General features: G+C 43.1%; 1 protein-coding gene across 1 annotated transcript in view; it reads right to left on the reverse strand.

Moving 5' to 3' along the window:
- LOC144604274 (netrin-3-like) overlaps nucleotides 1–24,631 on the reverse strand; it is a 111,748-nt gene that overhangs the window by 44,614 nt on the left and 42,503 nt on the right. The window contains exon 3 of the mRNA XM_078418514.1: nucleotides 12,020–12,208. Within this exon, the coding sequence (XP_078274640.1) occupies nucleotides 12,020–12,208 (189 nt within the window). The remainder of the gene's footprint in view (nucleotides 1–12,019; nucleotides 12,209–24,631) is intronic.

Below are 24,631 nucleotides of genomic sequence, written 5' to 3' on the forward strand. Positions count from 1 at the left end.
TTTCCATGGTAACTAAATTGATTCCCAGGATCATGGGGTTGTCAACCTGAGTTATCTCAGGTTGCTGGTCTCTGACTGGGAGCTGAAAAGAGCAGCTGTAGTAGAAGATGTGACACCTGCTTCTCTATGCCCGATTCCAAAAGGTAAAGATTGAATGACAATGGTAAAGGAGAATGATAAAGAAGAGCATGCACTGACTTGTTGAAGGCAGATTATGGTCAACCAACCTGGCTGAAAATTTCTGATAGGTTAATAGACAAGGTCGATGAAGAAAATCTCGGGACGTAACTGTCATGGAGTCATACACCCAATCTGTAGGCCCTTTGGCCAACTCTTTCCATGCTGTCCATCAAGTAGGCATGGATACTAAATGTATGCTTACTTGATATCGACACAAGATGAAGCAAGGATGCAGTAATGGTGATTTCACGTGCACGATACAGTTTTGTTCCATTTACTTAATTTTGGTGTGTTCTTCCATCACTGGCAAGGCAAGGTCTATATTTAGAAATTGAATATCGAATAATACAGCACAGAAACATGCCATTCAGCCCACAATGTCTGTGCTGACCATCATACCGATTTAAACTAATCCTATCCGTCTGCACATGGTCTGTATCTTTCTATGCCACGACTGTTCATGTTTCACTTTTCAAATGCCTCGGAAACATCACTATCATATCAGCTTCCACCACCACCCTTGGCAGTGGATTTCAGGCACACAGCAATATCTGGTTTAAAAAAAGCTTGTCTTATAAATCTGCTTTAAATCCATCTTTCATCTTAAACTTGTTCTCTTTAGTATTTGATATTTCCACCTTGGGAAAAAGTTTGACTACCGTATATGTGCCACTCATAGTTTTATATACTTCTATCAAGTCTCATCTCAACCTTCGATGTTTCAGAGAAAACAATCCACGTTGGTCCAAACTTTCCTTACAAGTAATACTCTCTAATCCAGGCAGCATTCTGGTGAACCTCCTGTACCCTCTCCAAAGCTTCCACATCCTTCCTGGAATGGGACGATCAGAACTGTGCACATTACATCAGATGTGGTCTAACTAAATTTTATAAAGCTGCAACATGATTTCCTGACATAAACTGAATGCCCCAACTATTAAAGTCAAGCACACCATATGCCAACCTTACCACTCCATCAACTTGTATGGTTATTTTCAGGGAGCTATGGACACGCATCCTAAGATCCCTCTGTACATCAAGGGACCTGCCATTTGCAGAATACTTTCCTCTTAAATTTGGCTTCCTCAAGTGTAATGCCTCACATTTGGGGTGAAAAGCTGGAAAGATCAGAACCAATCAGGGCCAGCCACAAATGACCGCAGGCAGGGTGGTGCACTGGTAGGTCCATTGTAGGCTAGGGAAGGTGTAATCTCAAGAGGGATACAATGTAGTGAACTGTGGAACTGGTTACATGACTAGGGTGGGGGAAGGGGGCAAGGGGGGATGTGAGTGAAGGTAGAAGTCACTTAAAATAAGAGAATTCAATGTTCACACCACTGGGTTGTAAGCTACCCAAGCAAAATATGAGGTGCTGTTCCTCCTATTTGTCTGTGGCCTCACTCTGGCAATGGAAGCAGCCCATACAGAAAGGTCAGTATGGGAATGGGAAGGGGAGTTGAAATGGACAGGTGTTGCATCTCCTGCGGTTTAATTGCTGGAACTTATTTTCTCTAACATGCCTATTAACTCCCTTGCGATTCTTCTCTTGACTCTTCACAAGGGTAGTTTACAGCTGCTAATTAACCGACCAGCATAACCTTGGGTTGTGGAAGGAAACAGAAAGTTGCAGCTGAGACCTGCACACTCCACACGGACAGCACAGGTGAGGCACTAATTGTTGCACCATTGTGCCGTCTGTTGCTTTGGTGACTACACTGGGCTCTAAGTGCCTGGGATCTAAGTATCTAATATTGTTTGAGTGCCTGGTTCTTGGGTATCTGGAATCTGTTTCTCATTCCTGGATGTCTGGATACCCAATGTCTGGGTGGTTGTTGTCTGACCTCTTTGCCTGGTTGTGCGTGAAATGTTTCATTTTCTATGTGTATGTCCAGTGTCTGACACCTAACTCCTTATGTGCCTCAGGTATGTCCATGTGCCTGAATTTGTTTCCCCGATATCTGGGGTCCACGTGTCTGGATACCTGATGTCTGGATGTGTGATGACCCGAGTTCAGTGTCTATATTACTGTGTGCCTGGTACTTGGATGCCTGAGATCTACTGTGTATTTAATTTTCAGGTAGCCTATGTTGAGTATCTAGGTTACAAACATTGAATCTAAAACTGGAACAACATCAAATCCTCAGTATTATTTATTGGGCCAATTTAAATTTTTCTTGAATCTGCACTTTGTTCTTACTTGAAAGTTCTACAGTTTCAGTCCAAGGAATGTAGCAAAGTGAACAATTCTGACTAATTGTAGGTAACCTTTGCATTTCTCCTGGAGCTGAGACCCAGGGTAATCTGCAAGGCTGCCTGTGTGTTGGATGTCTGACGTCTGTCTGTGTGTGCCAGGATGTCTGAAATCTGTCTGCTTTATGTCTGGTGTCTGTGTCTGGATACTGCAGCCTGATTGTTTGAATGTCTGAGTGTCTTCACGTCTGGTGTTTGGGCATCTGGCCATCTGAGATCTCTACATGGGTGCTTGGTGGTTGCGTCTGGTGTTTGCTTCTCTAATATCTGACTGTCTGGGTACTCAGATGTCTGGTGCCTGGGTCCCTAATATCTGCCATCCAGGGATCGAGTATCTGATTCTCTACTATCTGGGTCAGTAATGTCTGGGTTTCTGGATGTCTGGTGTCTGGGGCGTGGATGTCTGGTGTCTAACTGTCTAATACCGGGTGTCTATAGATCCGCTGTTGAAGGGTCTTGGTGTCACGGGGTGCATTCCACCTTTGTATTTCTATTTCTTTCCTCATTGTGTCCTGGCATTACCTTGGTTAAATGTACAACTCTGATGATAAGATGAACCGAAGGGTTGATGTACAATTTTTTGGAAGGGGCTGATTGTTGGCAGTATGTTCAGTCTAGGCAGCCTCACACATTGTCCTGGATCTCAGCTCCAGGAGAGATTCAAAGGTTACCCTTCAGTCAGTCAGAATTGCTCAGTTTGCTCCATTTCTTGGACTGAAATTGTAGAACTTTCAAGTATGAACAAAGTACAGATTTAAGAAAACACTTAAATTAGTCCCATAAATAATACCAAGGATTTGATGTTGTTCCAGTTTTAGAATCAATGTTTGCAAACCAGAATCCTTCTACGAATTCCATTCCAACTCTCCATCTCAAATGTCAGTCTTTCCCTTTAATCAGTATTACAAATAAACGATTCCAAGAGGCACAGCTCTCGGTGTTGTTTGTCACTGAGGCTGCGATCCAGATATTAAACAAAGTGTGCACTACTTTGCCTTGGAGATACAGCATGTTCTACAAGCCTGAACAATCTTCACTGGTAAATCCCTTATGTCTGCCAGATTTTGGGTTGCATTCACTATCAAGCTTGGGCTTTTTAAAATTATTATTCTCTTGCATTTCCCTTTCCCCGTCTTGTTGGGGATGAAGCCCCAGGTGTACATTTTAACAATACAACAATGTCATAAGTTTATGTCATAGGAGCAGAGTTAGGCCATTCAGCCCCTAAAGTCTACTCCACAATTCAATCATGGCTGATCTATCTTTCCCTCAATCCCATTCTCCTGCCTTCTCCCCATAATCTTTGACACCCTTGCTAATCAACGAATGCACAAAACTAGACGGGCATAGGATATAACCCATGTTCCATGCCCATGGTCCAATGAGCTTTGTCACTCACAGTGAAATGTTTCAGCCACAGCTTGAAGGGACAAACTGATTGATGGAAGAGCAAGTGCCCAGTGCAGCTGCCCGGAATGGGTGTCGGCAGATCTTGTGAGTGGGCTAACCGCAGTCATCTGGAGTTACTCAATGGATCTTCTCAGGTCCCGTACAACAGGAGCCATCTCTCAGAAGTCCTCTCCGTGTTCTGCCTCATCAATTGTTTAGAGATACTTTGGCAGTTTATTCTGCCATCCAGCAGCAAGGGGGTGCCCAGTCTCTCTGCATGGGCATCCTCCCCCTTTACATCATGGACCTGGGGTGCAGAGTGTGGCATAGAGCAGTGGCGTCCAACACATTTCTAAGTTGGTTTACATACTCCCAGGGCGCCTGCCATTTCTGTGGCTCAGATTCTATGTCTGTATAGGCCATAAGAGGTAGCAGATCCGAATTTGGATTGTAAGAGGCTGTTCCTCAAATTCTGGTTGCATCTCAGCCCCACACCCCTGATCTTTGGTGACACAGAGTGATGGGATGTCAGTCGGAGGATCTCGTCAGTCTGCTCCTGGGTCTAGCCAAGACGGCCGCAGGGGCTGGAGTGGATCCTGGACAGGTACAGTCATGTGTTAAAGAAATCTACATACAAGTTCTAGTGAAAGTTATGTAAATTTGCAAAACATCTTTTAAAAATTTGGTATTACACTATAACATCCAATATGTTGACAGGAACAATCAAACAACAATTGGCACCTGGCTGGGTACAGAAGACTGGACCCAGTGACCAGATGATTACTCAAAGAACAAAGGTTCAGATTGGTAGTATAGGAGGAGGCCAGTGTAGAGTTTTTTTTAAGGGGGATTTCCAAAGCCAAATCCTTAGGCAATTAAGGCATATCTTTCAGTGGAATGAAGGAGTTGGATGCAAAAACAACAGAACAGTGCAAAGATCTTGGATATTTGTGGGAATGGAACAGCTTACAGAGACACAAAGTTAGGTACAAAGGTACAGAGACACCCGAAGGCCAACCATCCCCATCTGTTGTCCAGATCATTTGCTAACATTTCTTGACGACCACTGTAGGCTGCAACAATCCCGAGAGGTTCACTCCTCCAGGCGGTTTGCTGTTAATTCACTCAGACCTTCACTGTGCTAATGTAGTATATATAATGATATACTACACCTGGTGAATGGAATTGTAGAGTCTGTTTATCCAAGTTCCCCCAAAACACTTCTATTCCATTCTGCTCCCTGCTCACCTGCTCCCTGAGGGGATGAATTCACCATTAATGATGGAATGAATTAAAGGTGATTTTTATGTCTGAGTTCTTTTAAGGAGGAGAATAGGGAAATGATAAGGACAGAACTGTAGACAAGGCTAACATACACCAGTAAGACATTTGACAAAGTGCGGCATGGTAGGCTGGCCTACCATGAAAGTCAGCCACAAGGATCTGGCAGGTTCCAGGTTCCTTGGAGACAACAGGTTGGAAATCTGTAACAAGTTGTGTTCCAGAGACTGGTGCTGGAACTTCCATTGTTTGTAAGATATTGAAATGTTGAATGAGAATATAGGTGGCCTGATTCATAAGTTTGCAGATGACATTAATGTTGTGGAGTTGAAGATAACACAGGTGGTTAACCAAAGATATAGCAGGATATGGATCTGAGTCCAAGAACACGGAAACAGGCTCTTCGCTTCAATTTGCCCATGCCGACCAAAATGACCCATCTACACTAGCCCTACCTGCTTGCGTTTAGCCTATGTCCCTCTGAAACTTTCCGATCCATGTACCTGTCCAAATGTCTTTTAAATGTTGTCATCGTACCTGTCTCAACTACTTCATCTGGCAGCTTGTTCCATACACCTACCACCCTCTGATGAAAAAGAGGATCCCTCTCATCTAAAAACCTATGTTTCTTTATCCCCCAAAGCTACAGTTGGCATGGCTTAGATTCTGTGCTGTGTGGTTGCATCTTGAGTATGATATGAATAGAGCTGCATGGAACATGACATCAGTTTTTTTACCCCAAGTTCATCTTTGCTTAATACCTTTGCTTGTTATCAACATCACCTTGTTGTGGCTGAGAAAGAACATGGTTGCTTGGGCACTCCTTGCCACACGCATCCTCCCACTATCAACTTTTTTAAGGTTCAAAGATAAGTTGATAATTTTGCACAACTGCTCGCATAGACTAGAATATTCAGTTTGTCAAAAATGTGTTGCGGCACAGAGGGAATGTTGCCAGATGGGAATGATGAAATGGATCTCATAACATGTTGGCTGTTCTGCACTGCATTTCCTAATAAACAGCACTGCCAAAATTCCAGCCTATAACTCACTCCCGGGTATCTGTTTGTCTACTTAGAACACCCGACCCCCTCCCTGAGCCCCTCGATTAGATTCCAGCCTGCAATTCACTTCCCAGAGTCTCCCTCTGCCCTCTTCCTCTTGTAACATCTAACCTCCCCTGCCCTCCCTCAATATTACTAGTAATGTGGTATCAGCGCATCTACAGGCAAATGTCTACATCAGAGTTCATCAAGCTTGTTTACTACTAACTCTTGTTAACATGGAGATATTTAAAGCCATCTTCTCCAAGAAGGTTTTTTATGAATCCATCCAAAAATATGGTTGCAAATTTTTGAGAGAGGATGAAAGGTAAAGGAAATAAAATAAAAATCTTGAAACAGTCCTTCAAAAACATAGTAACAACATGCAAAGTTGGAAGTCTAAGAAACGTTCAGTTTATTTGAACACAAAATTTAATGAGAATATCTAAACCTCATCAGTGTTGCATTACTACCACAAAAGATAAGGGAATATGTTTTTGTTCAAATCAGACAAGTTCAGTGAAGGCTAATAAGAACTTCCAACAGTGACAAGCAACCTGGGGAAAGGACAATTGCAGCACAACCCGCACTGACCCCAAACATTGACAGCATTTGGTTAACATTGAGAGGAGATCAAGAGAGGCTAAAAGCAGGAGGCAAAACATGGAATTTGTGGGGTGAAGATGGAAGGGTATGATTTGGGAGGGAATTACAGGCTGGGACACGAAAGTAAAGGCTTTCATTATTTATAAATATAATAATTTATAGCAGAGGAATAACAAAATAATATTCAACAAGATGTGTAACAGACACCATTGGTGTCATAAACATGATGGGCCAAATAACCTCCTTCTGTGCTTAAAATGACTGATTCTATGATTTTATAACCAACCAAATTAATGGTACGGCACGATGGCGCAGAGGTACAGTTGCTGCTTCACAGCGCTAGAAACCCGGGTTCGATCCTGACTACGGGTGCTGTCTGTACGGAGTTTGTACGTTCTCCCCGTAACTGCGAGAGTTTTCTCCGAAACCTTCGGTTTCCTCCCACACTCCAAAGACGTACAGGTTTGTAGGTTAATTGGCTTGGTATAAATGTAAATTGTCCCTCGTGTGTGTAGAATAATATTAATATGTGGGGATCGCTTGTCAGCGCGGACTCATTGGGCCGAAGGGCCAGTTACTCTGTATCTCTAAACTAAACTAAATTTAATCAGAAGTTAATTAGGTCTGAAGAAGGGTCTCGACCCGAAACGTCACCCATTCCTTCTCCCCGGAGATGCAGCCCGTTCTGCTGAGTTACTCCAGCATTTTGTGTCTACCTTCGATATAAACCAGCATCTGCAGTTCTTTCCTACACACTTCCTAAACTTAATCAGAGCCTACTCTAAAACTAGACATAGAGCAGAGTTCAGCTCTTAAGAAAATGTTACTGCAATTGAGCTATTACAACATACATATGGCATAATGTCTTTGATGTTGCAGGAATAAACACTAACATTCTGAATTAATCTTTGTACTCTACCTAATCTTTATCGTACTCATATATTTCCAACTCAAGAGGGTGAGTAGCTTAGAATGGAACCTGCTAATGTCGCCCACCGCAGCCGACCTTGAGGGTGTGGGAGGCAAGCCCCTCGGTGCTTCTAACCGTCCTTTTGTTCTAACGTCCGCCGCCGTCACTGACTCCCTCCACCCTCCTCTCTGGTCCTCCGGGATGAACAGGGGCCAGGCTCGGCAGCTTCCCTCTCCAGGGGGGCTACTGGTTCGGCAGAGGGCAAGCTAGGCCTGCTGCTGGGGCATGGCAGAGGCCCACGGTCCATCGGGAGCTTCTGTCTAGGGTTGTTTATTGGAGTGCTAATCAGGAGGGTATCTCTGACCTGAACGTCATTGAACTTAGATCTTCACTCACCTGACTTCCTTTTGCAGACATGGTGTGAAATGGTTGACCAAGATGAGTTTCTGATCACAGATAACTTTCAGAATGTTAATGATGGAGGGCTTGGCGATGCTCACTGCATTAAACTTCACAAACTGATATTTAAAGACTTTCTGGTAAGAGAATGTAATTCCTTGCCACTTGTGCCAGGAATGTTATTGGTCACATGTCCGAATGCTGTTTATGTCTTGCTGCTTGTAGGCGTGACCGGCTTCCTTCACTGAGAAATTGTGAATGGAATTGAACATCGTGCAATCATTAGCAAACATCCCTACTTGTGACATTACAATGGAAGGAAGATCACTGATGTCCCATCACAACCTGTTTTGGCCTTGGACACGGCCCTAAAGACCTTCTACAATTATTTCCTGGGATTGTGATGATTGGTGTCCAACAACGCACAATCCTTTACCTTTGAGTGTGGTACAACACCAACAACTGCAGTGCTTAGTCCTTGAAATCCATTGACATCAGTTTTCCCAGGGTTGCCTGATGCCACTTTCATCAATAATGTCTTGATATCAAGGATATTGTTTATCGTATCGCTTCTGAAATCTTGGTCTTTGTTTTTTTTGGACTAATTCTTTAAATCATAGTCATAAAGCACAGAAACAGGAGTTATAGCCCAACTTGTCCATGCTAACCAGGTTGCCTAACTGAGATAGTCCTACTGGCCGGTCTCTGACCAATATCCTTCCAAACCGTACCTATCCATGTACCTGTCCAAACATCCTTTCAATGCTGTAATTGAACCTGCCTTTATCACTTCTTCTGCAAGCTCGTTCAATGTACCCACCATACTCTATGTGAACCCCACCTTTTAAATCTGTGCCCTCCAAGTTTAGATTTTCTACCTGTGGAATAGACGATGCCTGTTCACCTTATCGATGGGGGACTGAAACCCTGGTGGGGAAGTTTGCTAGTGCTACTGAGGAGGGTTTCAATTAGATTAGCAGGGAACAAAGATCCCAGATGAAAAGTTGCACCAAATATGGTAGTCAAAGAGAGCAAGATTAGTACACAGGACAGGCAAGAACACAGCAAAAAGGAAGGAATGACTGGTGGTTTAAATTTGATAAAATCCCTTGTGGGAGACTGCTCTAGAGGATTATGATGCATTGAATCCACAATTGGTAGTTTTGATTCAGACATGGCTTACTCATAGAAGACAAAGAGTAGTTATGGAAGGGTGTTTTACAGTCTAGAGGTCTGGGACCAGTGGTGTCATAAAGGAATCTTTAGGACCTAGGTGCTAGGACCACCATTGTTTGTCTGAAGAAGGGGCTCGACCCAAAACGTCACCCATTCCTTCTCTCCAGAGATGCTTCCTGTCATGCTGAATTACTCCAGCATTTTGTACACAATCTCCTCCATTGTTTGTGATATATAATCAACTTCTATGTAAATGTAGATGTGTCATATCATATCATATATATACAGCCGGAAACAGGCCTTCTCGGCCCACCAAGTCCGTGCCGCCCAGTGATCCCCGTACATTAACACTATCCTACACCCACTAGGGACAATTTTTACATTTACCCAGCCAATTAACCTACATACCTGTACGTGTCGGTTAGCAAGATAGCAGATGACACCAAAATTGGTTAAATTGTGGACGGTGAAGAAGTCTGTCTAACGGGATTGAGATCAGAAACAAAAATGGGCAGGGAAATGGAAGATGGAGTTAAATCTGAGCACGTGTGAGGTGCTGCACTGTGTGGAAGATCAAATGTGAGGGGAAAGTACACAGTTAATTGCAAGACCTTGAAGAGCATTAAGGTACAGAAAGATCTTGCAGTTCAAATTCATAGTTCCTTGAAAGTGGCAACGCAAGTAAATAGAATGTAAAGAAGCTGTTTGCCTTCATTGGTCGAGCTAATGAGAGTAAGAGTCATGAAGACGTTTAAAAACCTTATTAAACTTTGGTTAGGTCACATTTAGAATATTCTGCGATGGGTTGGAGAATAAGTTTGCAGATGACACCAAGATAGCTGGGGTCGCAGACTGTGGTGAAGGCTTTCCAAAGTGTACAGTGGATACAGATCGGCTAATGAAATGGGTGGAGAAATGATAGATGGAGTTTAATCTGAGCAAGTCTGAGGTGTTGCATTTTGGGAGGTCGAATGTAAGGGGAAAATATTCAATTAATGGCCTGACCCTTAACAGCAGTGATCTGGGGCTCCAAGTCCATAACGTCCAGATGCAGCTTGATCAGACTTTGGTTTAGCTGCATTTAGAGAATTGTGTGCAGTCTGGTGACCCCATTACAACAAGGATGTGGAGGCTTTGGAAAAGATGCAGAAGACGTTAACCAGAATGGTGCCGAGATCAAGGGGTATTTACTACAGGGCGAGGTTAACATTGTGGAGCTCGCGATCCCTGGTTAGAGACTGACTTCGGGAGCCCCACGCCGCAGGAGCTTCGATCGCTCCGACGCGGGGGCTTCGACCGTCAGATGCGGGAGCTTTGATCGCCCCGACTGCGGATGGTTCGACTGCCCCGACCGCGGGAAAATAAAGAGAGAAGTAGATTAGACTTTATTGCCTTCCATCACAGAGAGGAATGAGGGGAATCCGCTGTGGTGGATGTTTATGTTAACTTTTATGTAGTTGTGTGTCTTTTTGCTTTTTTTTAGTATGAATGTATGGTAATTCAAATATCACTGTACCTTAATTGGTACACATGACAATAAAAGACCTTTGAAACCTTTGAGGTTGGACAGACTTGGATTGTTTTCTCTGGAATGCCAAAGGTTGCAGGGGGACTGAGAGATGTATAAAGTTATGAGAGGCATAAATGGGGTAGACAGTCAGAACCTTTTTCCCAGGATGGAAAAATCAAATGCTTGACGGCATTGGTTTAAGTCGAGGGGTGCTTAGTTTAAGGAGATGCGTGGAGCCTGTTTTTTTACACTGTGGTGAGTGCCTAGAACTTGCTGCCAGTGGTGGTGGTTGAGGCAGATGAGACTGGCATTTAACAGGCTTTTGGATAGGCATATTAATATGTAGGGAATGGAGGGATGTGGAACCAAAAGTGGATCCATAATTGTTTGAATGAGAAAGCGAGGTCCCCAAACACCCAACTCCAATAGTGCTTCCAACTCAATGTGATGAACAACCTGATTCTGAGTTGAAAACTAACTTCAACGATGTGACACTTTCTTGGCAGACAAATAGCAACATTTCATATTCCATGAAGGCACTTGATCTAGATGTCTATTTAAAATATCCACGTCATGGCAGTTTAGAACTTGTCACATATTTGTTATGGTGAGTTTTATAGTGAGTCACACAGCGAGTACGATAAGCAAGCAAAATGCTCAACTCTTCTCACTTATTTATTATCTAATATAATCTGCAGAACATGTCTACCTTGAGAAGGCAAAAGAGACTCCAACAAACCGAACACTGGAAGAACTCAGCAGGTCAACAACAGGTGCTGATGCAAGACCTAGCACAAAATGTTGACCTACAACTTTTTCCTCCACAGATGCTACTTGACCTATCAAAATTTTCCATTGTTCATTATGCCTGAATCATAGTTATCTAAAAACCACAAAAAAGAATTGGGAAGCTCACTGTGGTTTATCAATGTGTCTCAACAAATATCTTTGTGTGACTGTCCATCTCACCCTCTAACTGTTCTCGTGCGTGCCTGAGTTGTGACAGTTTATCACTCTCCAATCAATATTAATAGCCATTTTTAATAACAAGGAACTACAGATGCTGATTTATATCAAAGATAGAAACAAAATGCAGGAGTAACTCAGTGGATCAGGCAGCATCTCTGAAGAAAATGGATAGGTGACATTTTGAGTGCGAGTCCATTTTCTCCAGAAATGCTGCCTGACCTGCTGAGTTTTGTGTTTATCTTTAATAGCTATCTGTCCCTTCATTCTGTTGCACATCCACATGGTTAGATTGTTCATTGCACATACCTCTGCAAGCTTTGCGGTGAGTAATAGCCTTGGTGAGGTCTCGATAGAATCCTTCCTTACAGTAGTGGCAATGTCGTCCTGCAGTATTATGCCGACAATTTAGGCAAACGCCACCGCTCTTTCGGCCGGAGAGCTTGTAAAGTTCCATGTTAAACCGGCATCGTCGAGCATGCAGATTGCAGCTACACGCTGAGGGAAACAAACACAAAATGTATCACACACAGTAGGCAGCTACATGGTCGAGCCCTTTAGTTGAAAGTATGAATTGGCCAATGATGTCCAACTTTGGAAGTGTGAAATGGGCAATGATCTAAAATGGCAATTATACAGAACCAGTATCTTACCATTCTCACACCTACGACAGGCCCAAAAATCTACCTGTTCTGAATACCCACTCAATCCTCATTCAACACAATTTCGTACGAACACAGACCTGGCTCTACCCCACTACCACTTTGCTTTATCCCCTGATGTCATGGATAGTGAGGAAGGCTGTCTTAACACTATTGGACCTTTTGCCCAAGACCCAGTATAAGTGTGATCAATAGAAATTTCCTTTAGGGAACTGTACATGTACACAAGGTTGAGAATTTCAGATTTATGCATATTAAATCTAGGCTTGTATACACTGGCTTGTATACACTAGGCTTGTATACACTGGAATTTAGAAGGATGAGAGGAGATCTTATCGAAACGTATAAGATTATTAAGGGGTTGGACACGTTAGAGGCAGGAAACATGTTCCCAATGTTGGGGGAGTCCAGAACAAGGGGCCACAGTTTAAGAATAAGGGGTAGGCCATTTAGAACTGAGATGAAGAAAAACTTTTTCAGTCAGAGAGTTGTGAATCTGTGGAATTCTCTGCCTCAGAAGGCAGTGGAGGCCAATTCTTTGAATGCATTTACGAGAGAGCTAGATAGAGCTCTTAAGGATAGCGGAGTCAGGGGGTATGGGGAGAAGGCAGGAACGGGGTACTGATTGAGAATGATCAGCCATGATCACATTGAATGGCGGTGCTGGCTCAAAGGGCCGAATGGCCTCCTCCTGCACCTATTGTCTATAAGTGTCTCGGGGATTAGGCATGAAAATGGAGCTGAGACCAATGGGCAGATCAACCATGACTGTATTTTAAAAATGGAAGAGGATCAAGGAGCTGTGCTACAAACAGCTACATCTTCATCACAGGAATTAAGCCAGTGACCCTTCTCTGCATTTCCTCCTTTCTAAATAACAGTTAAATTGTTTACTTCAGTCCAAGTGATCTTACAAATGGCCTGTGCACATATTTACATTTATGAACTCATCAATGCCTTGCCAATGTTATTCAAAGTGTGGTCTCATCAATGTCCTGTACATATTAAACTAAATATGGTCCCAGTAATGTCCTATACACATTACTTCAAGTCTGGCCTCACCAACGTATTATGCATGTTACTCCAAGCTTGGTTTCAAGAATGTATTGCACAATACTCGTGAACATAGAACATAGTACATGTACAGCACAAGAATGGAAATTTAAGAGTCAGGTGGCAGAAGTTAGTGGAGTTTCTATTATTAAGGAGAAGGAACTTGGGAGGCTGAAAGGTCTGAAGATAGATAAGTCACCTGGACCAGATGGACTACACCTTAGGATTCTGTATGAGGTAGCTTTAGAGATTGTGAAGGCATTAATAGTGATCTTTCAAGAATCAATAGTCAGAAGTGGGAAATTGCAAATGTTACTTCACTGTTCAAGAAGGGAGCAAGGCAAAAGAGAGCAAACGAAAAGCCGGTTAGCCTGACTTCAGTGGTTAGTAAGATTTTAGAGTCCATTATTGAATGGCAGAGTAGACTCGCTGGGCCGAATGGCCTAATTCTGCTCCTATGTCTGATGAACCACAACCCTTTCGACCCATGATGTCTTTGTCGAACATGATGCCAAATTAGACTAATCCTTTCTGCCTGCACGTGATCCATATCCCCCCCATTCCCTGCATATCAACGTGTCTATCTAAAAGCCTCGTAAATGTTACTATCATATCTGCCTCTACCACCACCCCTAGCAGTATCACAAATAAGAGGGCAAAGATTTAAGATGAGTGGAAGGGGTTTTAAAGAGGATCCGAGAGGAAAGTTTTTTTACATGGAATGATTAACTGGAATAAGTTGCCAGAGGAAGTGGTGCAATCAGTTACAATCTATAAATTTAAGAGGCATTTAAACTGATACTTAAATAGGCACACCATAGAAGGATAAAGGTTTAATGCAACCAAATGGGATTAGTGGTGGGCTGAAGACTATAACTCTGTGATCCCAATTATGCCTTGTACACATTTCAATAGACAATAGACAATAGACAATAGGTGCAGGAGTAGGCCATTCAGCCCTTCGAGCCAGCACCGCCATTCAATGCGATCATGGCTGATCACTATCAATCAGTACCCCGTTCCTGCCTTCTCCCCATACCCCCTCACTCCGCTATCCTTAAGAGCTCTATCCAGCTCTCTCTTGAAAGCATCCAACGAACTGGCCTCCACTGCCTTCTGAGGCAGAGAATTCCACACCTTCACCACCCTCTGACTGAAAAAGTTCTTCCTCATCTCCGTTCTAAATGGCCTACCCCTTATTCTCAAACTGTGGCCCCTTGTTCTGGACTCCCCCAACATTGGGAACATGTTATCTGCCTCTAATGTGTCCAATCCCCTAATTATCTTATATGTTTCAATAAGATCCCCCCTCATCCTTCTAAATTCCAGTGTATACAAGCCCAATCGCTCCAGCCTTTCAACATACGACAGTCCCGCCATTCCGGGAATTAATCTAGTGAACCTACGCTGCACGCCCTCCATAGCAAGAATATCCTTCCTCAAATTTGGAGACCAAAACTGCACACAGTACTCCAGGTGCGGTCTCACCAGGGCCCGGTACAACTGTAGAAGGACCTCTTTGCTCCTATACTCAACTCCTCTTGTTACGAAGGCCAACATTCCATTGGCTTTCTTCACTGCCTGCTGAACCTGCATGCTTCCTTTCATTGACTGATGCACTAGGACACCCAGATCTCGTTGAACTCCCCCTCCTCCTAACTTGACACCATTCAGATAATAATCTGCCTTTCTATTCTTACTTCCAAAGTGAATAACCTCACACTTATCTACATTAAACTGCATCTGCCATGTATCCGCCCACTCACACAACCTGTCCAGGTCACCCTGCAGCCTTATTGCATCTTCCTCACAATTCACACTACCCCCCAACTTAGTATCATCTGCAAATTTGTTAATGGTACTTTTAATCCCTTCGTCTAAGTCATTAATGTATATCGTAAATAGCTGGGGTCCCAGCACCGAACCTTGCGGTACCCCACTGGTCACTGCCTGCCATTCCGAAAGGGACCCATTTATCCCCACTCTTTGCTTTCTGTCTGTTAACCAATTTTCTATCCATGTCAGTACCCTACCCCCAATACCATGTGCCCTAATTTTGCCCACTAATCTCCTATGTGGGACCTTGTCGAAGGCTTTCTGAAAGTCGAGGTACACCACATCCACTGACTCTCCCTTGTCAATTTTCCTAGTTACATCCTCAAAAAATTCCAGTAGATTTGTCAAGCATGATTTCCCCTTCGTAAATCCATGCTGACTCGGAACGATCCCGTTACTGCTATCCAAATGTTCAGCAATTTCGTCTTTTATAATTGACTCCAGCATTTTCCCCACCACTGATGTCAGACTAACTGGTCTATAATTACCCGTTTTCTCTCTCCCTCCTTTCTTAAAAAGTGGGATAACATTTGCTATTCTCCAATCCACAGGAACTGATCCTGAATCTATAGAACATTGAAAAATGATCTCCAATGCTTCCACTATTTCTAGAGCCACCTCCTTAAGTACTCTGGGATGCAGACCATCAGGCCCTGGGGATTTATCAGCCTTCAGTCCCATCAGTCTACCCAAAACCATTTCCTGCCTAATGTGGATTTCCTTCAGTTCCTCCATCACCCTAGGTTCTCCAGCCCCTAGAACATTTGGGAGATTGTGTGTATCTTCCTCAGTGAAGACAGATCCAAAGAAACGGTTTAACTCGTCTGCCATTTCTTTGTTCCCCATAATAAATTCCCCTGCTTCTGTCTTCAAGGGACCCACATTTGCCTTGACTATTTTTTTCCTCTTCACGTACCTAAAAAAACTTTTGCTATCCTCCTTTATATTATTGGCTAGTTTACCCTCGTACCTCATCTTTTCTCCTCGTATTGCCTTTTTAGTTAACTTTTGTTGCTCTTTAAAAGAGTCCCAATCCTCTGTCTTCCCACTCTTCTTTGCTATGTTATACTTCCTCTCCTTAATTTTTATGCTGTCCCTGACTTCCCTTGTCAGCCACAGGTGTCTCTTACTCCCCTTAGTCTTTCCACCTCTTTGGAATAAATTGATCCTGCAACCTCTGCATTATTCCCAGGAATACCTGCCATTGCTGTTCTACCGTCTTCCCTGCTAGGGCCTCCTTCCAATCAATTTTGGCCAGCTCCCGCCTCATGCCTCTGTAATCCCCTTTGCTATACTGTAATACCGACACTTCCGATTTTCCCTTCTGCCTTTCCATTTGCAGAGTAAAACTTATCATGTTGTGATCACTGCCTCCTAATGGCTCTTTTACCTCTAGTCCCCTCTAGTCTATAAGTGTGGTCTCACCAATATGTACATATGTGACTAAATCGTGATCCCACCAATGCCCAAAGTACATTTCTCCAAGTGCGCATTCAGCAATGCAATGTACACACCATTGCAGTCAACAATGAGACTTTGCACAGGCTGGGTTCGTTGTCACTGGAACACTGAAGGCTGAGGAGTGACCTTATAGAGGTTTACAACATTATGAGGGTTACAGAACATAGTACAACAGAGGAACAGGCCCTTTGACCCACCATGTCTGCACCAACCACGATGCCAATCTAAACTAATCCCATCTGCTTGCATATGATCTGTATCCCTCAATTCTTTGCCTGCTCAAAGCTCAGTCTAAATATCTCTGAAGCAATGCTTTCATATATGCTTCCACTACTTCGTTCTCGGCACTCACCACTCTATGTACAAAGAATTTGCCTTGCATATCTCCTTTACACTTCCCCATCTCATCTTAATTCCTGGGGAAAAAATTATTTCCAACCACCCTATCCATGTAACAAAATTAAATCTACTTTTATCAGATCACACCTCAGCCTCCAATGCCTCAGAGAAAACAATCCAAGCTTGTCCAACCTTCCCTCAGATTCAGATAGGATTCAGATTATTATTCCTTCATCTTATTGTTATATACACCAGGGGGCAATTAAATTCTTAGTTGGCATGAAGCTCAGAGTTACGAGTAAAAACAATAAATAAAACAATAAATACAACTACGTTCTTCGGGCTGGATGTCTGAACTTTCAAGCTCCTGTACCTTCTCCCAGAAGGTAGAAGGAAGAAAAGGGAATGGCCATGGTGGAAAGCATCCTTGATGATACCTCTAGACTTCCTTAAGCAATGCACTGGGAATGTCGTCTGCAATCCTTCACTCTGTGACTGGAAGAGCTGGCAAAGTCATTAGCAAATTGGAAGCACCAGCCCCTACTCCCAGTGTACCTCCCCAATGTAATGTCTCTCACCTGACGCACATGGGAATTCTACTGCTCTGAGACCAAAAACTTAGTCTCAATCACTTTGTTTCCAGTCACTGCTCTTCATGCTCGTCACTGACCTCAAGGAATCAGAAAACCTGCTGAAACTTAATGCATTTGGTCTAATCTGTGCAACAGATGTTTCTGCACGCTCTGGGAAATACTACATGGGCAACACAGAGAGCATGTGCAGTTTGGGTCAACAGCACCGAGGCACTGGAGGGGAGGAGGTGATTATTCACAAATCACAGCCAGATGTTGGCTGTGCAGCCCAGCTCTGTTCACCAGCTCTGGTCCACGAACATAGGCCAGAACGCACACTGAGAGAATAATCACCTCCTGGTTTCTGTTATTAGAGTTAACAGAACAATGGGAGCAGGCAGACCAGGAGAAGCGTCCACAAATAATGTGAGAGGCTGGGTGAAAAATTAAGAGGGAGCAGTCAGTGGACAAGAGCCCTAAGTTATGGCAAAGGCAGTAAAGGGAATGTACCACCCAGCAGGTTAATAGTCTGTGATCAGTAAAACAGACACACTGACAGAATAAAGCTTCTTTTTCTTGATACCAAGACCGAATAAATATATATAACTGGGGTTTGGGTGCCTAGGATGGGTCATGGAGAAATCGGCCAATCCTTTCATTTACTTCCTCTGTATCCACACCATTAGTCAGATCCTCAAAAAAGTAATAAAAAACGAATGGAAAAATACTTATCTTTTATAAAGCCATTCTGTCAAATATGCTCTACTTTTCACTCTTTGGCTGCCCCTTCCTCAGTGATGGGACTCCATCATTTTCCTGACATCTGATGTTTGCCACCAGTTGTGGACCTCACTCTACTACATGCCATGCTGCACTCACTGTTCCTCAGTCCATTGGGACATTTCCAGTGCATTTGGAAAGGCGATCACCAATACATCCACTATTTCTGCAGATAACTCTTTCAGAAGCATTTCGTTAAACATGTAAATCAAATGTTACACATTTTAACCTGATGGAACTTCGCAACCCCAGTTTCCCCCTGATTCTAGAGCTATTTAAATTTGTCTCTTTTTTAACTTAATATGAAATACAATTATCTTATAGAAATCATACACATAAGACACAGAAGGTCACTCAGACCATGGTTTCAGTGCCAGTCAAAATAGAGTTACCCAAACTAAAACCTTCTTCCAGTCCTGGTCCATAGGCCCACAAACATGCCCCTTCAATAACTCAGGCGAGTAGTAATTCTGATGAGAGTTTCTGACTCTCCCACCTTTTTAGGCAATGAGTTCCAGATACTTACCACTCTCAGTGTGAATTCATCTTTCCTCATCTCCCCTCTAGTCTTCTTCTGGTTAGAGGTGGTTCTGCTGTAATGTGCATTTGCACAATGCAAAATTGGATGTAACACCATTCACGGTTTAGGGAGCACTATTTGCATTGCAGGGCCAAATCAGTTATGATTTTGATCGGGAATTATAGAACCATTTAAAAATTACTTTGGAAAGTGACAAACAGAAGAAAAAAGCTGTTTTGGTTTGTTTTTTTAAAGCAATCCAAGAGAAAAACGATTTCCATGTAATCATCCTTCAGTAATCTGACAATATTGTTTAAGAAATCAGACTGTCAGTTTCACTGCAGGTGGCTTTTGAAATTGACAAGCGAATGCCACTTGACACTTGTACAGTGATACTCTATTAAATAATGTAACATATACTTTTAGTACTTTGAACACATTGATAAAAATATAACACAGCAATTAAAAACACCTTTATGTCTTGCCGAGAAAATAACTTTTTTATTGCAAGTCTTCATCAGACTAATTGTGGGGGGGTTGATTGGCAGACAGTTGGACAAAGGCCAGAGATGCAAAGACAAAATGTGTGAGATAAGGATAGAGAGTTGTCAATTGTGAAGTCAGAGGAAGGAGTATACGTGGAAGGGGACGTGTGAAGGACAAAGGGGAGAAATGGATGCAAATCCAGGTGGGGCACAGGGGCGAAGATGGGGAGGGGGAGGTGGGAAAAGGGGGTTGTTTGCAGGATAGTTACCTAAAATTGTTCATTGTTCATACCATTATTGCAAACAACCCAAGTGGAATAAGAGGGGCTGTTCCTCCAGTTTGCGTGTGGCTTCATTCTGGCAATGGAACAGACCCAGGACAACACCTCATATTCAAAAACCCCCAACACCTGCATCCACATATCACTTGCCAGGATGTGTCCCTTCCCCACTTCTCTTCCAGCTAACCCCTTCCACCCCCACCCTCACCACAGCTCCTGATCTACCTCTGCCAGGTTCTCCCTTACACGATTAACTTGACTATTGACTATTGACGACTGTCAGCTAAAGCAGTCTTCAAAGAGATGATGAATGTTGTAAATCTGTGAAAATCTTTGTCATAGAAGACTGTGGAGGCCATCAATGGATATTTTTAAGGCATAATAGATAGATTCTTGATTAGTATGAGTGTTAGGAGTTATGGGGAGAAGGCAGGAGAATGGGGTTAGGAGGGAGAGATTGCTCAGCTATGATTGAATGGCAGAGTAGACTTGATGTTAAGCCATTGTTAAGCGCATCCAAGAAAGTTTTCTCAAAGAGTCCTCCTGGTGAAGGGGCAGTACCCAGCCTTACCTTAGGAAATGAAACTGGACAAGTTATGGAAGGATGGCTTAATTCTGCTCCTATCACTTATGACACTTATGACCTTATGACCAAATGCAAGACCTTAATTCGAGAACCAATCTTAACGCCTTCTACAATTACCCTTAATACTTATGGAATTATGGTCCCTATTCTCAAAGTGTTACCTGCGAACACTTCCATAACTTGTCCAGTTTCATTTCCTAAGGTAAGGCTGGGTACTGCCCCTTCACCAGGAGGACTCTTTGAGAAAACTTTCTTGGATGCGCTTAACAAATTCCACCCCATCTAAGTCCCTCGCACAAATCAACCTAGGTCAATATTGAGAGCAATAAAATCTCTCTTTTGCTCTTTCCTCATTGCATTTGCATGCATATCTATTCCTCTAATTCAAGTTGACGATTAGGAGGCTTGTAAAATAACAGCAGCAAAGTGATTATCCCTCTTTTACTTCTAAATTCCTCGATGGACAATACCTCCAGGGTATCCTACATTATGTTCTCCCTGATCAGTAGTGCAACTCTCGCTCCCCTTTCACATCTGAAACCTCTGCTCCCATAATAGAAAGGGCTAATTGATGATGAGTATTTAAGAGACAATTATAAAAAGATCGAATATTTATGTAAAGACTATAAATAATTTAGTTCAATCTGAAACTCGGGTCTTAAATTTGAATAAGACAATGTATGAAGTATGAACCATGACAGATTTAGAAACTATTAAAAGGTATGGCATAAACCAAAAATGGTAACATATTAAGATTTATTGTAAGATTTACAAGAAATATAGATCCCTATAGGACAAAAGAAATACTGGTATGGCTATGACCATCAAGCAGTTAAAGATTAAGATCAAAGGAATAGGCGTATAACCTTGCCAAATAAAATAGCTGTAAGTATGAGGATTGGGAAAAATTTAGAATTTAGCAGAGAACCAAAGACAGATATGGAAATGGTGAGTGGAATATAAGTGAAAGTTGGCAGAAAACACAAAAAGCTATTTATGAGCCTGGATAAGTATGTAACGAGAAAAAGATCAGCAAAAGTTAGCCTGTCATAATTAGGCAGATTCAAATCCTGATTAGTATATTGTCTTATAGACCAGGGTGCAATAAAATTCCTTGTTCACATGAAGCTCAAAGAGTAAACGGTATCTATACAGTAATGATAAATACAACAATAATTACAACAATAAGCTCTGTTATACCTGTTATAAAACAGGAGAATGGTGCACACTTGCAGTGGAATCAAAAATATTGGAAAATTGAAGTACAATAACAGAATAATTGAATGTTGTTAACATAGTGTTAAGAGTAAGAGTATGTGCAGCACCTCCGGGGCAGGGATGTGAAAGAGGTGATTGATTCCGGAGTTCAGAATGTTTGCCCCTCGATGTAACTATCAAAGACTTGAAAGCATAGCTATAAGGTGAGAGGGGCAAAATTTAAAGGAGATGTGCAGGAACATTTTTTTTTACACAGAGTGGTGGCTGCCTGGAACAAGGCCAGGGGTGGTGGAAGTAGATATGGTAGGGACATTTAAGAGGCTTTTAGATACGAACGTGGATATGAAGCACATGCAGGCAGAGGAGATTAGTTTAACCTGGCATCAGGTTCGGCATGGATATTGTGTACCGAATGACCTGTTCCTGTGCTGCACTATTCTGTGTTCTATATATCTGATGTCAGTGGGGAAGAAGTAGTTCTTAAGTTTGGACGTCCAAACTATCAAGCTCCAGTATGTTCTCCCAAAAGGTAGGAGAGGGAAGGGTATGACCAGGGCGGCAGGCATCCATGGCGATACTTCCAGCCTTCCAGATCCAATGCATCATGAAGATAAACTGGATGGAAGAAAATGACAAGCCTATGATGGACTGGTCTGTGTTCATAAGATCATAAGTGATGGGAGTAGAATTAGACCATACAGCCCACCGCCATTCAATCATGGCTGATCTATCTCTCCCTCCTAACCCCATTCTCCTGCCTTCTCCCCATAACCCCTGACACCAGTACAAATCAAGAATCTATCTATCCCTGCCTTAAAAATATCCATAGATTTGGCCTTCACAGCCTTCTGTGGCAAAGAATTCCATAGATTCACCACCCTCTGGCTAAAGAAATTCCTCCTCATCTTCATAAAGGAATGTCCTTTAATTCTGAGGTTATAGCCTCTAGTCCTAGATTCTCCCACTAGTGGAAAAATCCTTTCCCCATCCACTCTATCCAAGCCTTTCAATATTCGGTACGTTCCAATGAGGTCTCCCGTCATTCTTCTAAACTCCAGCGAGTACAGGCCCAGTGCCGTCAAATGCTCATCATATGTTAACCCATACATTGGTGATCATTTTCCAATATTCTATCGACTCTGGATCAGTTCCTGTGGACTGGAGGGTAGCCAATGTAACCCCACTTTTTAAGAAAGTAGGGAGAGAGAAAATGGGGAATGATAGACCAGCTAGCCTTACATCAGTAGTGGGGTAGATGCTTGAGTCGATTATTAAAGATGTAATAGCAGCGCATTTGGAAAGCCATGACAGATTTGGTCAAAGTCAGCATGGATTTATGAAGGTAAAATCATGCTTGACTAATCTTCTGGAATTTTTTGAGGATGTAAGAAGTAGAATGGATAAGGGAGAACCAGTGGATGTGATGTATCTGGACTGTCAAAAAGCCTTTGACAAGGTCCCACACAGATTAATGTGCAAAATTAGGGCACATGGTATTGGAGGTAGGGTATTGACATGGATAGAGAACTAGCAGACAGGAAGCAAAGAGTAGGAATTAACGGGTCCTTTTCAGGATGGCAGGCAGTGACCAGTGAAGTGCCGCAAGGCTCAGTGTTGGGACCCCAGGTATTTACTATATATTAATGATTTAAACTGCTTCTGCTGTCTCGGACATACCCCGCAAAGAGTGGGTCGCCCTGAACCGGCTCCGCACAGGGGTCGGCCGGTTCAACGTCAACATGCATCGTTGGGGGTTGCGTTCATCATCAGCCTGCGCGTGTGGAGCAGACCAGCAAACAGTGCAGCACGTCACTTTCGACTGCACTGTCTTCCGTCCCCCTGGTGGGGAGCTAGACCACACGGCCCTCGTTGCACTGGTTACAGCACCTGGAGGGCGTTACATAATTTCTGCTGCCTCAAACGCAAGAACGATTTAGACGAGGGAATTAAATGTAAAAGCTGGGTGGCAGTGTGAGCTGCGAGGAGGATGCGATGAGGCTGCAGGGTGACTTGGATAGGGTGGGTGAGTGGGCAGATGCATGGCAGATGCATGGCAGATGCAGGGCAGATGCAGTACAATGTGGATAAATGTGAGGTTATCCACTTTGGTGGCAAGAACAAGGAGGCAGATTATTATCTGAATGGTGTCAGATTAGGAAAAGGGGAGGTGCAACAAGACCTGGGTGTCCTTGTACATCAGTCACTGAAAGTAAGCATGCAAGTACAGCAGACAGTGAAGAAAGCTAATGGCATGTTGGCCTTCACTGCGAGAGGATTTGCGTTTCGGAGCAAGGAGGTCCTACTGCAGTTGTACAGGGCCCCGGTGAGACCACACCTGGGGTATTGTTTGGAGTTTTGGTCTCCTAATTTGAGGAAGGACATTATTGTTATTGAGGGAGTGCAGTGTAGGTTCACCAGGTTAATTCCTGGGATGGCGGGACTGACAGATGATGAAAGAATGGGTTGACTTGGCTTGTATTCACTGGAATTTAGAAGGATGAGAGGGGATCTTATAGAAACATATAAAATTCTTAAGGGATTGGACAGGCTAGATGCAGTAAAAATGTTCTCCATGTTGGTGGAGTCCAGAACCAGGGTTCACATTTTAAGAATAAGGGGTAGGACATTTTGGACTGAGATGAGGGAAACCTTTTTCAGTCAGAGAGTTGTGAATCTGTGGAATTCTCTGCCATAGAAGGCAGTGGAGGCCAATTCACTGAATGTTTTCAAGAGAGTTACATTTAGCTCTTAGGGCTAACGGAATTAAGGGATATGGGGAAAAAGCAAGTACGGGGTGCTGATTTTGGATCATATTAAATGGCTGTGATGGCTTGAAGGACCGAATGGCCTAGCGCTGCACCTATTTTCTGTGTTTCAAACACAGTCATTCCTGGGATCATTCTTGTAAACCTCCTCTGGACCCTCTCCAGGGCCAGCACATGCTTCCTCAGATATGGTGCCCAAAATTGCTCACAATGCACCAAATGTGACCTGACCAGTGCCTTATTGAGCCTCAGCATTACATCTCTGTTTTTGTGTAATAGTACTCTTGAAATAAATGCTAGCATTGAGTTTGCCTTCTTTCCATTCACCACTCTCTGCAGGCTCAGTTTGGTCAAAAGCAGAGT

Source organism: Rhinoraja longicauda, chromosome 21 (genome assembly GCF_053455715.1).
Source record: "Rhinoraja longicauda isolate Sanriku21f chromosome 21, sRhiLon1.1, whole genome shotgun sequence".
NCBI lineage: Eukaryota > Metazoa > Chordata > Chondrichthyes > Rajiformes > Arhynchobatidae > Rhinoraja > Rhinoraja longicauda.